At 37.4% G+C, this 19,190-nt stretch overlaps 1 protein-coding gene across 1 annotated transcript in view; it reads left to right on the top strand.

Moving 5' to 3' along the window:
- PRKN (parkin RBR E3 ubiquitin protein ligase) overlaps window positions 1–19,190 on the top strand; it is a 673,569-nt gene that overhangs the window by 542,348 nt on the left and 112,031 nt on the right. The window contains exon 8 of the mRNA XM_036380347.1: window positions 10,770–10,831. Coding sequence (XP_036236240.1) covers window positions 10,770–10,831 — 62 coding nt within the window. The remainder of the gene's footprint in view (window positions 1–10,769; window positions 10,832–19,190) is intronic.

Raw genomic sequence — 19,190 nt, 5'->3', positions numbered from 1 at the left:
GTCAGGTGTTTTACAGTAGAAACACAAATCACTGTTTGCAATGCAGGATTAGCCTGTCTCACACAATGTTATTAGAATTAGACCTGCCTAGTGACTTCATTACTTTTTCTTCTGTATTTAACTCTAGTTTTGACCACACACCAGCTTTTGCACTCCCAGGAACACTGCTTCTTATGTTAGAGCAAATATTGAAGAACATATGTATTATTTGTCTGGATTTGCACAGACAAAAAATGAGAGCAGAAGACCCCCTCAGTGGTCTTCTGTATTCTGAGCTGCCAGTAAAATGTAAAAAGATTGCACTCTGATGTCCTATTAGACCTCAAGACTGGAAGGACAGTTTGTATTGAACACAAGCATTTTTCATAATTATGTTGCCTGCAGAGTTGCCACCTGCCCTAACTTGATCTGATTACTGTGAAATGCAAAACTGTCCTCGTTTCATAAGTGGAACTTTTCCATGTTCCCTCACAGAGAACAGCAAGATATACACACATGTATTGCTGCTGCAAAGGAGAAAGAAAAATATTACAATTAGGTATCAATTAAGATTTGAACTTCTTTACCAGAGTGCAGGTCACTTTTAGACAATCGCTTCATTCTTCAGAGTTCCGAAAATTATTTTCTGTCTTAAAATCTCCATGAAAAAGAGAAAAGCATAGCCATTCATCCAGATGTGTCTGTACTATTCTGAGATACATTATGTATTCTGTGGCTTTTTAAAATTCTCTTTTGGTTGGATGGGCTTATTGTCCATGAACATTTATTTTTAGAGTAGCCTGGGCTTGCCTTGTAGTCTGAGTCATTTGTGTAGCAATCTAAATATTTGTCTAAGTTCTCAGTGAAAGGCTCATGTTGAAGATTTATAAATGCTTCATAGATGAAAGAAATAACATTTTTTATATACTGTTTATACAGAATGATGTAATATCCCGTGGAAAAAAAAAAGAAATGCAAGATTTGAAAGAAAAGCATTGCTGCTTCTGGGTCACTGGATATTGTTTGCCATTTTCCTTTCTCCAACAGTAATTTTGTGCACGCTTATGCAAGTGTGAGTAAGAGAGTGAGACCTGCATGTGCGCATCTTGGTTTTTCTGCTGATTTTTTTTTAGCTTGGCATATTGATTTTCCTATACTGTGGACAGAAAATAACCTTTATAAATTGTATTTTAATATCCTTAAACAGTAGTTTTGGAATTAAAAAGATGGAAAGCTGTGTTTGTTCTCTGGCACCCGGCCACATCTTTCTTCATGTTGCAATGGCTTATTCAATATTACATAGTCAGCGTAATAACCTCATGTGGTAAATACAAATGAGATGGAAATTTATTGCAATAGGAAACTGGGGTTTTGTCTATAACTCCCAAAATTATAGGAGAACATTTTCCTTAATTCAACTTTTTAAAGGAAAATGGATAAATATTTACTTTCAAAATATGATTCTTAGGGTTTGTTCTTTCAATATTATTTACCATGACAAATATATTTTTGTTATTGAGCCCCATCAGCTGGAAAACATCTGTGTGAATTTAAGCTTAATTTCAGCTTAGAAACCTTTTAGCAGTTCTCTGTTACATTTGCTTAGTTCTGTATTTAGAAATTGGAATCTTTTAAGGATTTGCCCTTCAATAACTAGCAAATGAAATTCTTCTACAGTTGTTTTTGCCTTGTGTTGACTTTTATTCGGGGATAGTTGGATTTTTCCTGAGAAGACAATCTCCTCTCTCATAAAGTCTCCACCACATGCTGAAAGCTCCTGACCTCTCGCTTCCCTTCTCAAAGGTACTGATCATCATCAAAGGCCAGTGCCAGCATCAAGGTGGGAATTTGAGAGAACAGAGTTTTCTTTAGAGATTTCAACTACTTTTTGAATAAAAGATGAGAAAACCTTTCATGAATTGAGCTGATAGAGCTAAAAACATAGCAAACTGAGAGAGAAGAGCTCCTTTCAGGCCAGATCCCTGCAATGAGATTTTCACTTCCATGGTTTTTATGGTAGAAGGTGTGAGTGTTCTAAAAAGAAGTTTAAAATAGCGCTCTTGTATCTCAACTAAAAACAAAATAAAATCACATGGTTATGGTAGGAGCCTTAGACTTGTCCTCTTTGACGTAAAGAAATTGTAGAAATTACTTCTGTTAATTAGGAAGCATTAAGAAAATGGGTTTTCTGCAAAATTTCATTTGGCAATAATCAAATCTTCCCACTTGCATGGGAAGAAGGGAGTCTCCTTTTATATTTTTTGCCTCTGGAGCTTCTGTATGTGAGCAGTAAAGGTCATAGCTCAATTTCTCATTACAGATAGCATGGAATTTGTTGTGTTACATGAGTTTGGTATTCACTGACTTTACTGAGAATTGTGTGGGTGAATTTACACCTATAATTTAAACTGGAATATTGAGCAAGCAGATGGTACAGACTATTCATCAAATACGTTTGCACTATTGCGTGGTTGCCCTGAAATCTCAGTCTCTTGGGCAATACTGAATATTATTTCTTAGAAAATTTCCCCACTCTGAAAGACTCTTTCTACAGTTTGTCACATAGCAGTGCAGAATATACAAAAAAACTCCCAAAAATAACAAGCAGTGGCTTTCTGGCATTGCAGAACTCCATGCAATTCAGGGTTTGAATGCTGATGCAACTAAGCATTACTTGTTCAAGTGTGGTTTAAATGTTGTTTTAAATGTGCAAAAAGGAAGCAAGGAAGTAGGTTCTAAACTGAAATGGCAGGTCAATATTCTTGCTGATATTTTTTGTAGCAAAGATTAAAAGAAAAGCCTTAGCAGAAAATGGCTAATGTGGTTCATTACTTCTAGTCATTTGGCTTTAAAGCATCATTAAAATAGCAGTGAGTAACAGCACAGTGAAAGCCAGAGTTGTGTGCTATGGGAGAAAGCCAGACCAGCAGAATTTGCTACAATCACTTCATGTGATCCTTTCCCAGTTCTGATGCAGTCCATTTGCACAATTCTTTCACAAGCACTTCATGAGAGTAAAAAATATGCTCTGTGTCTTTGGAGGGTTTTGAATTTATGAGCACACAAAGATGTAACCTATTCAGCTGGGTAACTGGCATCTAACATCTCTAGAGAGTAGTTAGAACAGGACAGGTGATTGTCCTGACAATCCAGCTTTCATTAAACTGTCTTGATGAATTTCTCCAGCAGTATTTTTTTGATAGCAGAATATTGTATAGGTCTTTTTCCTGGCTTCAGCTGTGAGAAGTCAATCAAAAAAAAAAAAGCAAATTATCATGATACTGGCTGATGATGTCATTAATGAAGAGAAAATGACATTTCAATTCTGATTTTTCCTAAGAGAACAGGTTTCTTCTTGCATATTGACCTTAGCAAAAGTAACAATTAAATATGTCCTTTACTGGCACACAGTCTTTTTAACAAAATATTACATTTTCTGTACATAGTCAGTTTGTTCGTTGCTACAGATACCCGTAAGCACCATTCACTTAATTGCTGCTGTGATAGTTTGCTTGAGCTGAAGAGCTGCTCCACCATTTGTATTTTACAGAGATTTTAATGACTTAGAGGAAAGATCTTCCCCATGTGAAGATTTTCACCATGACCTTATCAGGGTCAGAAACCTCTGGGTGCGGAAACCACATGCAAGCCTTGCTTGTCATCTTCTCTGGTTCAGCATTGCCCAAGTGCAGAGCTGATCTTTCCTGCTGACTTTGAAAGGACAGAATTCAATATTTCTTGCTTTTGAAATAAGCTTTTTGAATTTCTTTTCCCACAAACCAATCTATAATATTGAAGCACTCTAATGTGTCTTGTTCTGGTTGTTCTGGGCATATATTTGTGTATCTACTCATTCTAGGTTATTGTACAGAAAAATAACATCTGCACACTGATGATTATTAAAATGGCATGAGTACAAGTAAAGAATACCATGTAATTTTTTAGCTTACTTTATTTCGTTTGGCTGGATAGGTAGTTTTTTACACCAGCTGGCCAATACAAGAAATTTGGGTACTAAAGGTTGTCCCCCAATTTTCAGACATATGGCTGACAGATTTCATGAGAGAGTTTTGAGTCTCTGACATGTGATTTTATGATTAATGGTGGTTAGTAATAATTGATGCTCTGGATGAAGCTGTGTGCCCCTGTGAGTCCTCTGCCTTTTCAGCCTTGCAGATGTAAGGCGTGGGACTTGAGATGACAAGTTATTCACAGGACTGTTTTATGACCTTTCTTTTTTTAAAAATTAAATATTTTTATACAAAGGAAGGGGTATGTAAATATAAGTGTACATATACAAATGAATGAAGTTCTAAGTTTGTCTACACTAGGAAATTGTGTGGGCAGCAAGGAAAAAAATCTCAATAATTTACTATTTACCAAAGTATTGCTCATGAGTGTTGTAAGAAAAGTAGTGAAAATGGCTATAGTAAGTATATCACTTCTATAGGATCTGTGAGAAAATAGATCAAGAAAAAGTTCAACACCTTTTCACAATACAAAAGCAGTATTCCAAATATAGCCTTATATGTTTATATTCTATAAATTACCTACTTGATATTCTTCATATCTTTTTCTCTTTTCAGTAAAATATTTATGCATTCCAGACACTCTCAGTTTTGTCTTTGTTCACATTCACATAACATCAAAAGGGAGGAAAGGTCACCTGTAACATCTAAACATTTAATTAACACAAGCACGGAGAAGTCACTCCATACTTTGAAATCACGGTCAGTTCCCATAGGAAGGCTGCACTGTCACCAGCACAGGGTTGCTTATCCCTAGAGGAGATGTAGGCAGCAGAAAGGTGTGGGGGTTCACAGCAATATTCTGGTTAGTTGGACAATTTGGGGTAGACTGGGAAGTGATATAATGAATTAATGGGCACCATTTATAGGACTCCAAGCATGTTGAGTTCTGTGTGAATGTCTAGTCTGAGCCAGCTTTCCTACTGCCCTGTTTCCACTCCCATTGCTGTTATCCTCAGTGCAGGGCTGTGCTCTTCCTGCCATTGCTGCTCACCCAGCAGCGATGTCTGTGCTGGGCTGAGTAACTTGTACTCACACTCGAGTCCCAGTCACTGTCCCACGGTAGCTGAGGCTGGCTGTGCTCTGGATGCACACTGCTGTAACAAGCACCTCTGAGCTGCAGGATTCCCCAGCCACCTTTCCTTCCTGTGCATGCACCCCAGGCCCGCTTGCACTTCCTTTTATATATATAACTCTTGCTGTATTGCAGGTCCTGCCATTACAGTGCTGCACTGCCAGATATTTACAATTATGTTTTTGAATACAGAACATTTTTTATACCTATACTAAAGTCAGGAAAAAAAAGAAGCCAACATATCCATTAATTTTCTAAGCATGAAGTGGTTATTCTCAAGTATCTAAAACGTTTTCCAGTGGCAAACTTGGTTTAGCAACTAGCACTGTGAAAAGATATCCTTTGAAGGACACTGATAGATATTCGTGCATAGTTATGTTCAGAGCCCACAAATGGGATGTACTTTTCAGAATTAACAAGTGTTGATGCAGACATAAATTCTAAGTGAGAGAAATGGAAGTTGCACTGTGCTCGCAATGTAAAAGCTTAGCTTGCGTGGAGCTAAATGTGAGGGGGAAATTTACAATTTACATGTTTCAGTGTTAAGCATGTGTAGAAATTATTTGAATTGCAGCTGTTGACTGAAATTCAAATATTCTAACTTAAAAAGTCTAAAAGTTGCTTGTATAAATCTTGCCAAGTCATCTTAAACTCCTCACTTAATGGAAATAAGGGGATTTTTTTTTGTGTGCCTTTCTTGGGCGGTGGGAATTACCTTGTGAAAGCATGTATTCCTTCTATCAACTGTAAAGGAAGCATGCAAGGAATATATTAGACTCATATAGCCAACATTTTGATGCTTAAATGCATTGAAATGAATCTCACACAACTATACCACTTGGGGAAAGATGAAATGCAAAATGCAAAGCATGAAATAGTGCTGCAAACCTATGGCAGAAGACGCAGCACACAGACCTGCAGTGGAAACACATTTGGTTGTAAGTGTGGTCAGTGAGGGCATTTTGTGATTTTCTTTGATCCCCTGAGTGATTCAGCCAGGGCACCTCCATCCCGGCACTGGCAGAGAGGAGCGATGGGACAGCCCTGCTGCAGGCACTGGGCACCTCCCTGGGGATGGAGGGGTCTGGGCACCCCTGAGCTGCAGGAGTGCCCCTGGCTGGGCAGGGCAGGGCAGGGCTGTGGGGCCATCAGCTGGACAGCAGCCCAGCCACAGGTGGGTGAGGCAGGGCTGACATGGGGTCCCGGCTGGGACAGGAGGGCATCGACACTCACGTTACTTCTCAGGTGGCTCCGTTTGTAGCAGCTGACATATTTTGCTTCCATTTTGTTATTTTATGCAACGTTAAAGGCTTGGTTTAATTTTTCCTTTGCCTTCTCTCCGAAGAACGTAAGTCATACAGAGGGATAATTTAAAGAAAAAAATAAAAAGCAGAAGCTAATTCTGTCTGAGAAAAAATATGTGAAGATTTGGGTAATTAAATTGGTAGTAGTTAGAATCATAGTTTAATTACAAGTGTAGTTGAAAGTGTGTGTTCAGACCAATTGAAATCAGGGTATTTATGATGATAGGAGACATCAATCCATTTCTCCTAGATCTTGCTTCTTTATTCTTCTTTTGGAGATAGTACTTATATGAACAGATTAAAAATATGTTTATGAAGAAAATACCACAATGTAAATTGCAAGTTTACAGTTACACATTTCTGTATCTTTAAATGCACCTTTCATTCCTAAGTACAGCATTTGGAGTTAAATTATAAAGCAATATGGGAATCAAGTAACAACAAAATTATTCAAACAAGTAAACTGTTGTATGATGGAATGTGTTGAAGCAAATAAAATGCTGAAATTTAATTTAAGTAATAAAACTTTCAATAGAGACAAAGAAATTACTTGTGACTTTATAAAGCGGCTGGCCCTTTGAACTGGGCATCATCCCTTCATTATTTTCCTGTTTAGACTTAGGCTCATTACTAAAATATCAAATTAGTTTTATGTATCTGGTTGCTCTAAGGTCAGTGGAACTATGACAGAGTTAAAAGTGGTATAAAAGTATTAAATATTTGCATCAGTTTTATATTTCTTATATCTTGCTCTACCTTCATAGTTAGCAAGAACCTGTAACAGTCACTGCAACTGAGAACATAGGAAACACATAAGTTTGACTGTGAGCTGAAAGAGGCAACAGATAAGCCATTTAGCTGCCATTTTATCAGTCTGCAGGTGTCCTCAATCCTGAGTTTTGGCTTGTGATTGAATCCAGTTGTCCATGCTTCTGCACTGTTTCCTTTCAACACTCCTAGGTGTAATAATTATTGATTATTTTTTTTAATATTCGTGTTGTTTGGTTTATGTCTGTGGAAATTTCATGAAGGCTTGTACTTTTCAAGTAATAATTGGGAAAAGGGAAGTAAAAAATTTTGGTAATTGTTGAGAGCATTAACAGGTTCTGTAGGACAGAGGGCATAAAAACTAATCCTCAATGCACTCTATAGAAAATAGCAGAAATCTGTAAGGCACAGTTTATTTACATCATTTGACATATGCTAGTTTTACATCAAAGACCTAGAAAATGCACTTTTCTGTAAATGTTTGGTGTGTACAGTTTGCCAGTGAAGCCATCAGGTGCTGTGCTTAACTACCAATAATTATCAGGGTTCCATGTGTGTTTTCATGTACACTAATATGTTGGTGGGTATATGGAGGAATTTGTGTCTGAGATAAAAACTAGTTATTAATCATTTTGAGCAGGGAGGGATTTTTTAAATCTTTATGTTTTATTTGTGGGATGGTTATTTGCCATAACCTTTGTCTCTAGTCACAGTGCAGGAATTTAACATAATCTAAGACTTTTTCAAAACTCAGAGATATTTGGGAAAAAGAGGTTACAGTGTTAAAACATGTTTTACAAAGGTCCACTTACAGAAAAGAAGAAATTAAAAATAGAAACAGGAAACATTGAAAATATGCCCAGAAATATTTAAAAAGAAAAAAAAAAAAAAAGGAAGATTTCTTCTTTTTTTACTGAAATATTGAAATATTGCTTCTGAACTGTGACAATCTGAGACGACTTCTTACAGACAACAGACTTTTAAGATGTGTCAGTGTAATTCAATATTGTATGCATTTGACATTTCTGAACTCATTGCTGGAAAGAATCATGCCAACAGTGACATAGGTTTTAAGCTCTCTCTCTTTGCTAGTAACGTCAGGATCTGTTGTATGATCAGCTAAGCAAGATCCAGTGAAAATCTGAACTATGAAAGATTTAAAACTAGGTTGGGCAAGTCTCTGAAAAACAGACTATACAAAATATTGCATTTGGAAGAAGATGCAGCAGTGGATGACTAGTAATACCTAAACATGCATGTTTTTCATAGAATGATAGAACAGTTTGAGTTGGAAGGGACATTTAAATATTATCTACTCCAGCCCCCCTACAATAAGCAGCAACACCTTCAACTAGGTCAGGTTTTTCAGAGCCCTGGCCAGCCTTACCTGGAATGGGACAACCCATTCCAGAGTTTCACCACAAAAACACTTATTTCTTATATCTAATCTAAATCAATCCTTCCAATAATAAATTGGAAAGGATAGGAGGGAAGAAAGAAATACTTGATTGAAGTAGAATCTGTAAGGACTCCAAAAGGCAGAATGCAGTTTAGTTGATGTTCTAAAGCTAACATCTGTCAAAGATTAACAGGCAGCATTACATGAAATCATAATTATCCTCTACACTTAGAAATTCCTATGGCAGTATGCAATCAATGCAGATATTTTCAGGGAAAATCATGTGTAAGAAAATATATTGCTAATTATGTAAGAACTTGAGGCTAAGAGAGAGGAGCCATGTTTTATACAACAAGTTTTGATTTGAAGCACAGAGAAGACAACAGTTCTGGACTACAACTCAGGTCAAGGAGTTAGTGAGACAGAGTTGGATGGAGATGTTGATCCCAGTGAAAATACTAGAAATTGCTGCATAGCAGTGATTATGTGGTAGGAGTACCAAGGACAGTTAAGTGCATTGAGAAAGAGAAAGAATAAACAGCATGGAGAAAATGAGAAAAGAAGTTTAAAAGTGATACACAGGTTGTGGTTCTAGAATTTGAGGAGAATAAAATCTGATTAAGAAATGATCACTTAGAGCTAAAACACGTGTTCAAATATGAGAATACCCTTGTGCATGAGGAAGAGGTGGGTGAAAAGAAACTTGTAAGAATATCATAGGTTTCATTAAATGGGAATAAATACTAACATTTAGTAAGAGACAATTCGTTAATAGGCAATTCTTACTGTATGCATAAACCTGGGCCAACTTCAAACCTTGTCTTACCTTTGTAAGGGTTTGCTGATAAAGTTGTGTAGATGGTGCATTTTTCACCTATCCCTGCTTGGAATGAAGATAAAACATTTACCAGTAAAAGGTTGACTTGAGTAACATTTAAATCAGTTCCCTAAGTGGAAAAATTATATGAATACAAGACTTTTACTAGTGTAATTGCTAATTTTTTGAGTATGACAATGTCTTTTGTTCTTGTTATTGTTAGAACATGTCTATTGTTCATTTTTTGCCTTTTTAGTTATGTTGCTTTCGAATGTAGTCTTTTCCTTCTGCATCTCTAAGACAGCTATGCCAACAGATAGTGTGAGGGTAGGCCATGTCTCATTGGCCTTGAGTAAAACCATGGTGCTGGTGGAGACTTCCTGATAATTATGTCCAAATTCATTTGTATTCTTTTAATGGCAATCATTAAGAGTGAAAGGTAACTATTTGTAGTAGCTTCAGCAGAAAACCAGGTTGATAAAGACCATGGTTTCTCCCATTTTCTGAGAGGAATTATGCTCTTAATTACTTTTAAGGAATTTTCTCTGTTCACAAAGAGATGCTCCAATTTATGGTAAAAAGAGTAAAGCCCAGATAGCTCTCACAGTCTGCTTTTTCATCCTTGTCAGGAATTAGTCTGGAAGTGCACAAAAGTCATTTACAAAAGTAGTGTACAGCAGCCTTGGACTTCATTGCCAGAAAGGGAACCACAGTCTGAGCAGGTGACTAAAGTGCATGGCAGCTAGCAAGACATATTCTTTCTTACTGTCTGGTTCAGATGTGAAAGTTTGAAGTGATTGAAAATTAGCCTCATTGCAAAATTCTGGTAAATCACTCCTCTGCCTGTGTTCTGGGTTTGTGTGTTAACACCGGGAGGTAACAGCCATATAGATGTGAAATGGGTTACACTTGTGACAGCCAAAATTAAGTGATCTGTGAGGCCTATTAAATCCTTCAGGGAATCAGGGAAAGCATGTATTATTCTTAGAGATAAGTCCAGACCTGTTGTGTGAATCAGAATTCAGCTTTGGGCAGATCCAATGTTTTGATGTGAGATCCTCTTTTAACAGGCTTTTTGGCTTATACAAAGGGCTGGCGGTATCTGGCAGACAGTGCTGCCCTTTTCATCTTGCTTTTGTTTGTAGTCCTTTGGGGAAAGGGCTAAAATATTTGGAATATAACCTTTCTAAGTGTTCTTGGTAGCATGCTCAGAAATGTGGAGGGATTATTTGATAGATGGTTTTCAGTATTCTGGTGCCTGCAGAGCCATGGCTAATCTTTCTAATCTTCTTTATCTAAGGTAATCTGTATATTCTATCATCTCTGCATCTATGTGTCTTATGCTGAAACTGCACTGACAGGAAGCTCTAAAATGCATATTTTTGTTTATTTCCAACAGCTGGCTGTCCCGATTCCTTGATTAAAGAACTTCATCACTTCAGGATTCTGGGAGAAGAACAGGTGAGTTAGCATCTCCAAGGCAGCATCTTAATGTCATGAAAGATAGACGCTAATGAGACAGTTTCATCTCTCTCCAGGGAAACAGAGTGTATCTCATGACCCCAAAAGACCTGAAATGTGGGGGGAAAACCACACAGGAGTTATATGTGAGAGTTGGGTTTTTTTTCATTCTATCCATCAGCCTTGACAGGTTATTAATTGGTACATCTGCTACCTGCCACAGTTTTTCAGCTTTTGACTACAGCAGTAAACAAACTCTCTAAAGCAGCAGACAGACAAACAATCTGACTACAGGACTGCTACTTACAGCTACTCATGATATATCCATCCCTTTGTGTGTCCTTTTTTCTCTTTTCAAAGAGTGTTTCTCATATTATAGCTCTGCTTTGCACTCAGAAAACTATTTCTGTAGAGGGATCTTAGGAAAGCATAAATGAAGTATTCTTTGCAACACTCACAAGAATGTCTGATATTATTTTGCCAATAATGAAATGAACATACAGAGGTATTGAGAAATGGCCTTAAATTTTGAGAGACAAGTTGAATTTTCATACGCTCAATTCTTCTGAAATTCAAGTTGTCTTTTTCTCTGAAGTATTCCTCCTAAGGTAGTGGTTACAAAGCCTGAGTGCATGACACAGAGCTGCAGGTGCTAGGGACCCAGGGGCTGAAAGCCCAGCATTAGTGTGTTGTACATGACACTATCCACATCTTTTAATGAACTTGGCACCAAGGGACTTGCACAGGGGTGTATGAGCACTGTGACAAAGGTAGGAGCAACTCCTGAGGTGTGAATTCAAAGTCTTGTTTCATCATTTTTAAATTAGATTGCATTGACAAGAGCACTCTGTTGCTTCTCCTTTCTCTGTCATTCTCCCTTTTTTTATTACAATTGTGGCTGCTGTTACAATTTCTGTACTTCCAATTTTCCTCTACCAGCCCCTCACTTCAGCTTTTATAGAGAGTCACAAGTCTTGTTTCTCAGGAGCTCAGCTTTTCCTTAGCAAAAGATACTGGAAGCAGGAATCTGGTGAGATTGAGGACTTAGGAAGAGGAAATAAAAGAAGTTACAACCAGGATTGATGGGCTCAAGAGACTGATTAGAGCTACCTGACAAAAGGAGGGCAGAGTGAGATGAAGCTTGGGTAGAATGAAGAGATGGGGTTGTTTCATTGAAGGGATTGGGAGTAGAAACCGGAATGATAAAGGTCTGACAAGGAGCCTGACAAGGCTCCAGAATGATAAGGGTCTGACAAAGACCAAGGGCTGGAAGGGAATGACCAAATACAGAAGCTTGCTGAAGAGACTGGTAAATAAAGGAAGATCTGCACTTAAGCTGTGTGAAGAGGTGAAGCTAAGCAGTCTAGGAAGAGTTGGACAAAAGGAGAAATTTGAAGGAAAAGTAAGGAACAGCTAAACCAAAAGGCTGCAAGTGTGAGAGAGAGGACTGAATCAGACAGATCTGACAGCTCCCCTGGAAAAGCCCTAGAATGGAGCTGTGGACCTTACCTTGACTAATGATCACTGACAGGGCAATATTTAACTGATGGACTTTCTTTGCAAATAGTGATCGTTGTCATGAGGCTTGAATTATTCCATTAGCCCATACATTTATAAGGATTGTTGCAAATATATTCTGTCATACAAAAGCATTGTTATCATGAGTCTACTGAAGACCACAGTAGCTTTTGTTTGAAGTTAGCACACACTTTGATAGTCAGGAAATAAATTGGTGCAAAACCAAAAGAAAAAAAAATTAAAATAGATCTAAGTGAAGATAGGAAGGAATTACAGGCAAAGTTCTTATTCATGTGACTATCTATTCATTTCTTATATTTATTTAGTTAGATATTTGGTTTTTAAAAATATCTAAGATGTTTATTTTTCTGTTATGCCTACTAGATAGAAAAAATTAATAGTAAGTTATAAGACTTTTTTATTCAGACTCTTTGCAATTTCAGTATTATAAACCATTATATATTTCCTTCCATTCCAATCAATAGCCAAATAAAAATAGGGACATGTTCCTGCTTCATACCCAATCTTGATTTATTTTTAAAGTGCTTATGTATTTAAGGCCAGATTATAAAAGCAGAATGGACTATTGTGATAATCTGTACTGATCTACTTTAGAATACACATTACATGACTTTTTTGGATTAATTCTTGTTTAAACTGCAGTATATTGCCTAGAAAAGCATCTATTCTTTGTTTACAAATCACTTGCAGACTTTAGATCCTATTATACTTCTCAGTAGTGGAAGGCAAAATATTCCCAGCCTCTTTCCATTCCACCACTCCACCAGCACCAGCATGTTTCCTATGTTGCATATCTCCTATTCCTCAGAGTTTAAGCAAAAAAACCCCTGGCGTCCCTCTTTTCTTCACTGAGCATTTGCTTCCTGTAAATAAAAATATAAATAAACTGACCATATAAATGCTCCTATAAATGTAAATACCAATCTAACGTTTGTTGATGTCATTAGGAAAGAAAGGTTTTGAGTAGCTTTCAGGATCAAACCTCTTGAAAACATGTGTCTGCCTGACTATCTGAAATATCTTTAAATAAATGTAAGCATTAATGAAAAACTAATGCTGAGAAATAGAAGTGTGAAGAGTTGATGATTAATATATTCTTAAAGGACTTGTATAATAATAAGGCTCCTGTTCAAATAATCAAACTTGGTAGTCTCCTGGACATGTAAAATTTCCATGTCTTCTATTCTGTTAGGAACATACATTATGGGAAATTTATTCTAGGTGGAAAGTCCATCCTTTAAGGTTTAGCCACTGGCAATAAGATAGTTTTTAAAGAGGGAATCAGCTTTGGACTTTATGGAAAGATGCAATCGTAGTCTGCCTGCTGAAATAGAAGAGTACAAGCTTCCCTGGTACATGATATGCATTGTGGATACCTAACCTACCACATAAAACCAGCTTCCAGAGTAATTGGCTGAAAATACAACACAAATGTAGCTACAGATTGCTGTCCCACTTGGTACTTGACTCTTTGAGATGGTGCCAGAGAGTCTGATCCAGGAAGAGTCTCCAGAAGCAGCTTTGTCTGGTTTCTTTTGAACCCCCTTGTCACAGACTCTCCCAGTCCACTAAGGTCTGTACAAGACAAAAAAGTCTCCTGCACATGGAGTCCCAGATGAAGGGTGAAGCCTGAAGCTTCTAATTGCCCAAAGCTCTGATGAGCTTTCTCTTGCAATTTGCTCTCAGTTTTCATAATCCATCTATTTCCCCGAGCTTAATGGGTGCAGCCCAATCTCCTAGCTAACTCCTCCCTTTCTTAAGTATTGAGATATAGCCAGGATCAAATTGAAAGATTTTGTAAGTGGGGAGCTGTTGAAAAATAGCACAATATAAGAAAGTCTCCTGCAGTAGCCATTTGCCCTGTCAGGCTGGCTGTCTCTGCAAGTAAATGTTTCTACAACTGGTGATAGTACAAGCTGCTTACAAATATATGCTAAAAATGCACCAAATATGAGCTCTGTTCAAATACAGTGGAAGGCAGGTAATTCTACAAGCCAATGCCAGAAGCAGCAGAGAAAACACTCCAAGCATAAACATCACAATATCCCAGCATTGCAAGATGACTTGCAGGGAACTGTTATGGAGTCTCCCTAATGACTCTATGAGAAACTTCCCTCTTGTCCCCAAAGTGATAAAAAAACCTTGTTTAATTGTTTAAATGGAATATTGTGATTCATGAATAAAATAGCAGCTACATCTGAAGGCTGGAAGGGAAAACAAATAACACGAGAGCAAGCAATCTGCTGCTATACCTGAGTGCCCCCAACAGGTCACAGCACAAATGAGGCAGATGACTTCTAGTGGCAGGAAAGGAAGCTGCTGAGTAATGTATAGCTGTGCTTCTCTGTTACATCATCTGCTCTGACAACTTTGCAGAATGTATTGGCCAGTTCCTTGATATTTTGACAGGGGAACGATCAATTTTAACAGATCTCTGCTATCAGCTGCTACTGAAACTCATATCACTGCTCACTTTTTTTAGAACTGTTGTGAGTGTTTATATCCCTGGAATCTGAGCAAGCCTGAACCGGGACCATTTTGGGGGGAGGGGATTGTTTGGTTGGTTGGGGTTTTCTGAGGGATTTTGGTTTGGTTTTTGGGGGTTGGGGTTTTTTTCCCACATTTCCTTGTCAATTAGGGAAAACTTATGCAAAGGAATACCCTAGAATACCCTGTTTTGAAAATCTGCAGATGCATGTCCCCATGCTCCTCAAAGATGATGTGGGCTTGTGCTAGTTTTCACAGTGAGCTGTAACTTTAGGAAATACAGAAATCAAGTATGAAACGAACACAGCATGGTTAGAGATCATTTAACATTCGTTGAGGTCTGGAAGGATTTTATATACGATGTGTGGGTGTGATAAGGTTGATTTTTTTTTTTTAATTGCAATATTGCCAGAAGAATTTTTTTTCAAATGCATGCTACTGAATATTCATGTAAAGTCAGTCTTAAAGTAATTGATACATATTTACCCATTCAGGCAAAAGTAATGCCATATGACAATTCTAATTAATCAGCTGAGTTTAGTACAGGAAAGTGTCAACTATGATCAACAAAGTGCTTCTGAAGTATTTCTGGGTTAAGATTTTTTGATAACTACACTTGCAAGAAATATAAGCTGCATCTCAGCAATTCTAATCAGTTAAAGAACAAAATAAATTTTTAGTGGATGATTTCTCCCATTCATAATTACTCAGCCAAAGATGGTTTGTTAGCATTCCAAAACCTTTATCTTTACAAGTGTAGTTCTTACATCTCTGCTGCTTCCCACACAGTCCCCTGGCTTCAGCTACTATTCCATGTAAGTGATACCTACACACATCTCTCAGTTTCTGCCATTTTTCCATCTAATATCTCTTTTCTCTCCATCTCATTTGGCTCACCTTTTGAATTTGTCACTACCACAGTCTCATCACTTGCTCTCTAAGACTGAGCTACTTACTGCATTTAACTCTTGATCCTCTTTACACAACCTTTTTTTTAATAGCTGGAACTTCACAGCAAACTTTATAATCTTGCACCTTCATATGTCTAGTGATATGCCTCTCTTTTCTTCCTATGCTATACCTGCCTGGACTGTCTCCTAACCACCTTCTTCCCTAACTCAGAGGTAATCATGGGATTCATGAAAATTCCTCAGTTTTGTCTCTTCTGGATCATAGTAACTTTAGCCTTTAAGTTCTTGTCATAAGGTGAATATCTCTACATTCTTACACTTTTTGAACTTACTGTATAGTAGGCAAGTGAAAGTCATTTATTTTTGGTTCAACAGCTGAAATAAAGAATGAAGAGAAAGAAAATAGAAGGTAATTAGTCAAAACAAATTTAAAGGATTTTTTTTCTGTCAAAACAAAAAAAAAAAGTGTCATTTTATATAGAATTTAAATTTCTCTTCCACCCAGCTTTTATTTAAGTCAGAGGGAAGAGTTGAACCCCAGTGTTCAGGATCTCAGGTACATGTGGAAGTTAGGAGTTCTTCCATCCCTTGGATAGCTTTAATCTGCTTTCATGTGAAATATGCATGTGCTCACTCTTGTGACCTGAGAATTGGGAGCCAGTATCTACTGCTTTGAAATGCAGTTCCACAGTTTGCAACGGCATCAGCTGAACAGATTTCCTTGCATCAGTTACAGCCTTAATGACTGTTCCTTTAACAGGAAAAGGAGTGTGCATTTGAGCTCCACAAGGGTCACAAGAAACTGAAGGTTTATCTCTGGCATCCAGTCTATTCACACTGATCCCCCAAATACCTGCTGGAAGATCACAAACTTCCAGTAGTTTGTAAATGCAGTGCTAACCTGTACACTGTGCTTGTTCCCCTTTCTTCATTGTATCATATTGTGCTTGCTTTCTTATCATTCCACTAGCTGCAATCTTTCTTCTTTTCTCCCCATCTCTACTCCAGTTTAATTTTGTATGTGAATTGTGGTGCACTGATTCAGTTAGAGGTTTCTTACCTAAATATTTTCTTCAAACAACTGTTTGTACCCAATTTTCCATGACTCTCCAGTCAGGCAAATTCCAGCCCTCTAGAGGTGGTTGTATTTCTTGTCTCCTTGGGTGCTCCTGTGGTAACAAGGAGCTGATCCTCTGAATTTGCTCTTTCAATTTGATCAGGGGCCAGCAGAGAAGCCCAAAAACTCAGGAAAAATAAATTAGGGGTGCTCCATGGAGAGCCATGTCAATCCATCACTTTTTAATCTGTATTTTAGATGACACATTTGTAAGTATTTTTACTAGTCCAAGAAGTACTACTGGTTTCGTACTGTAAGCTGCCTAATTACATTATGGAACTAATTCTTGGAGTTTTTGTACGTGCATAATACATATAAATAAAGTGCTTCGTCTACACTATGGACTAATAGCCTCCACAATCTAATTTTGAAACACACAGATGGTTATTTGATTTATAGGAGCAGTAAAAACAATCTGACTCCAGAAAGTAGATTTGCTTTCCTCTGAGACTCTTACATGCAGTTAAAGAAACAAGTAATTGAATTACGTTTCAGAGATTTGGGCTTTACATCTACTGTTATACTTTTGTCCAAAGTTGTCTGCAAGGCTGCTACTGAGGAAATGCTTTTAGGTGAGGTGGGGAGAAGGAAACTAAAGAAAGCAATACCCAAAGTGTAAAAGCAAAATTAAAACAGCTCAGGGCATTGGTGGTGTAGCAGGGGGATTGGAATAAATGACCTTTAAGATTCCTTCCAACCCAACCATTCTATGATTCTATAATATTAAATCATAATTTGTAAATTAATTGACACAGCCAGGAATCACTGTGTTCATGAAGTGTGTTTTGCAGGAGTTTTGTGCATTCAGGTGCACTTCTGTTTTGTTTTGGTATCTGAATCTCAGTGTAACTGAGAAGACTGCAATCTATAATTAACCTGTTTTTCCTGTGTCAACCCAAAGATTTCATTTATATTACCCTTGATTTACAACATCAAATTATTAAATTTCCACTGCTTGAAAACCCACTATCATTCTTAGACTCAAGGGAAACCATCCCAACCTGGAAAGTAGAGAGCAAGGAATAAATGGTTACAGTTATCCAGCCTCCATGTCTATGTCATACTGTGACTTATAATCTAAGGGCCCTGACAAGTGTTTACTAACAAAGGTTGGTTAAAAGAACTTCATTCTATGGTCAAAATACCATAAGTAGAGCTTATAAGTAGAACTTTTTCCACTCCAAATTTTATTTCTTGAAAAGCATGGATACGGCTGACTTGGACAATTCACAATTTGAGGGGAAGGTTCACAAAGAGATGTAGTCTTCAGAGGACAAACAGAATGCTTTACAACTACCTTATTCATATACCTGTAACTGTCTTAGCACCAATTTTCTAGAGTAAATTCTATTTATGAAGTTTTGGGGTTTTTTTCCAAATATGCATTGAAATATATAGTTCTGGGGGAATCCAGCAACTATTTACCAACCTGTATTTCTGAGGACCTTATTACAGTAGCACATAAATGCCTGACATGCTTTGTCTGGAAGCTGCTTTCTAGCAGCAGTAGATGGCTGGTGATTTCTGTGTAATTTTATGTCACTCATTACCATAGCATTTGACTTCCTCATGACTATTAATGGATTTTGCCACTTAACAGTACATCAAAATCAGCAAGTATCATTCTTCCTCTTTACAAATGGGCAGCTGATGAGAAGCATAGATTAAATGAACATACATGAAAGCCACAGGATGGCTGTGCTGCTGCCAGGAATGAAATCAGGTGCCACGAATGCCAGTTCCATCAAATTTCCCATATGTTATACTTTGTGGGAGGTTTTTCCTAAAAATAATTGGAGATACTTTCCTCCATGTAGCATGCAGAACAACTTTACACATGATGAGTGCATCTCTAAATAGGAGGCACACTGATAAAAATTGAGTAATAGATTCTGTGAAATACTTTCAATGGACAGAAGAGCTAGATTAATCTTTCAATGACAGCTCTTTACATGTTAGATATCTAGCCTGAGTTAGTTTTCTCAGCTTCAACCATAGCACTTCCATAGGGTGATTGATCTTACCTATCTTAGACATCATATCTAAGTCAGGATAAATGCCCTCCTTGAGATCTTATTTCTGCTCATTCACTTGGAGCCTTGTTTAGGCTAGATGTTTAATTTTAGATGAGCTAAAATTCTGTGAGGTGGTTCACAGTCTAAGCTATTTAGTTACCTAATCCTTGGTTTTAAAAATAGCTTTGGGCAGGTGAGTTAGGATCAGAATTATTGGAACTAAATCAGCTATTGTAAGAGTCACCTAATTTCAGGTGCCATTATCTAGGAAGTTGTCTGATCTCATTATT

Source organism: Molothrus ater, chromosome 3, assembly GCF_012460135.2.
Source record: "Molothrus ater isolate BHLD 08-10-18 breed brown headed cowbird chromosome 3, BPBGC_Mater_1.1, whole genome shotgun sequence".
In the NCBI taxonomy this organism is placed as follows: domain Eukaryota; kingdom Metazoa; phylum Chordata; class Aves; order Passeriformes; family Icteridae; genus Molothrus; species Molothrus ater.
Note: the sequence above shows the minus strand (reverse complement) of the source record. Positions and strands in the feature narration are given on the sequence as shown.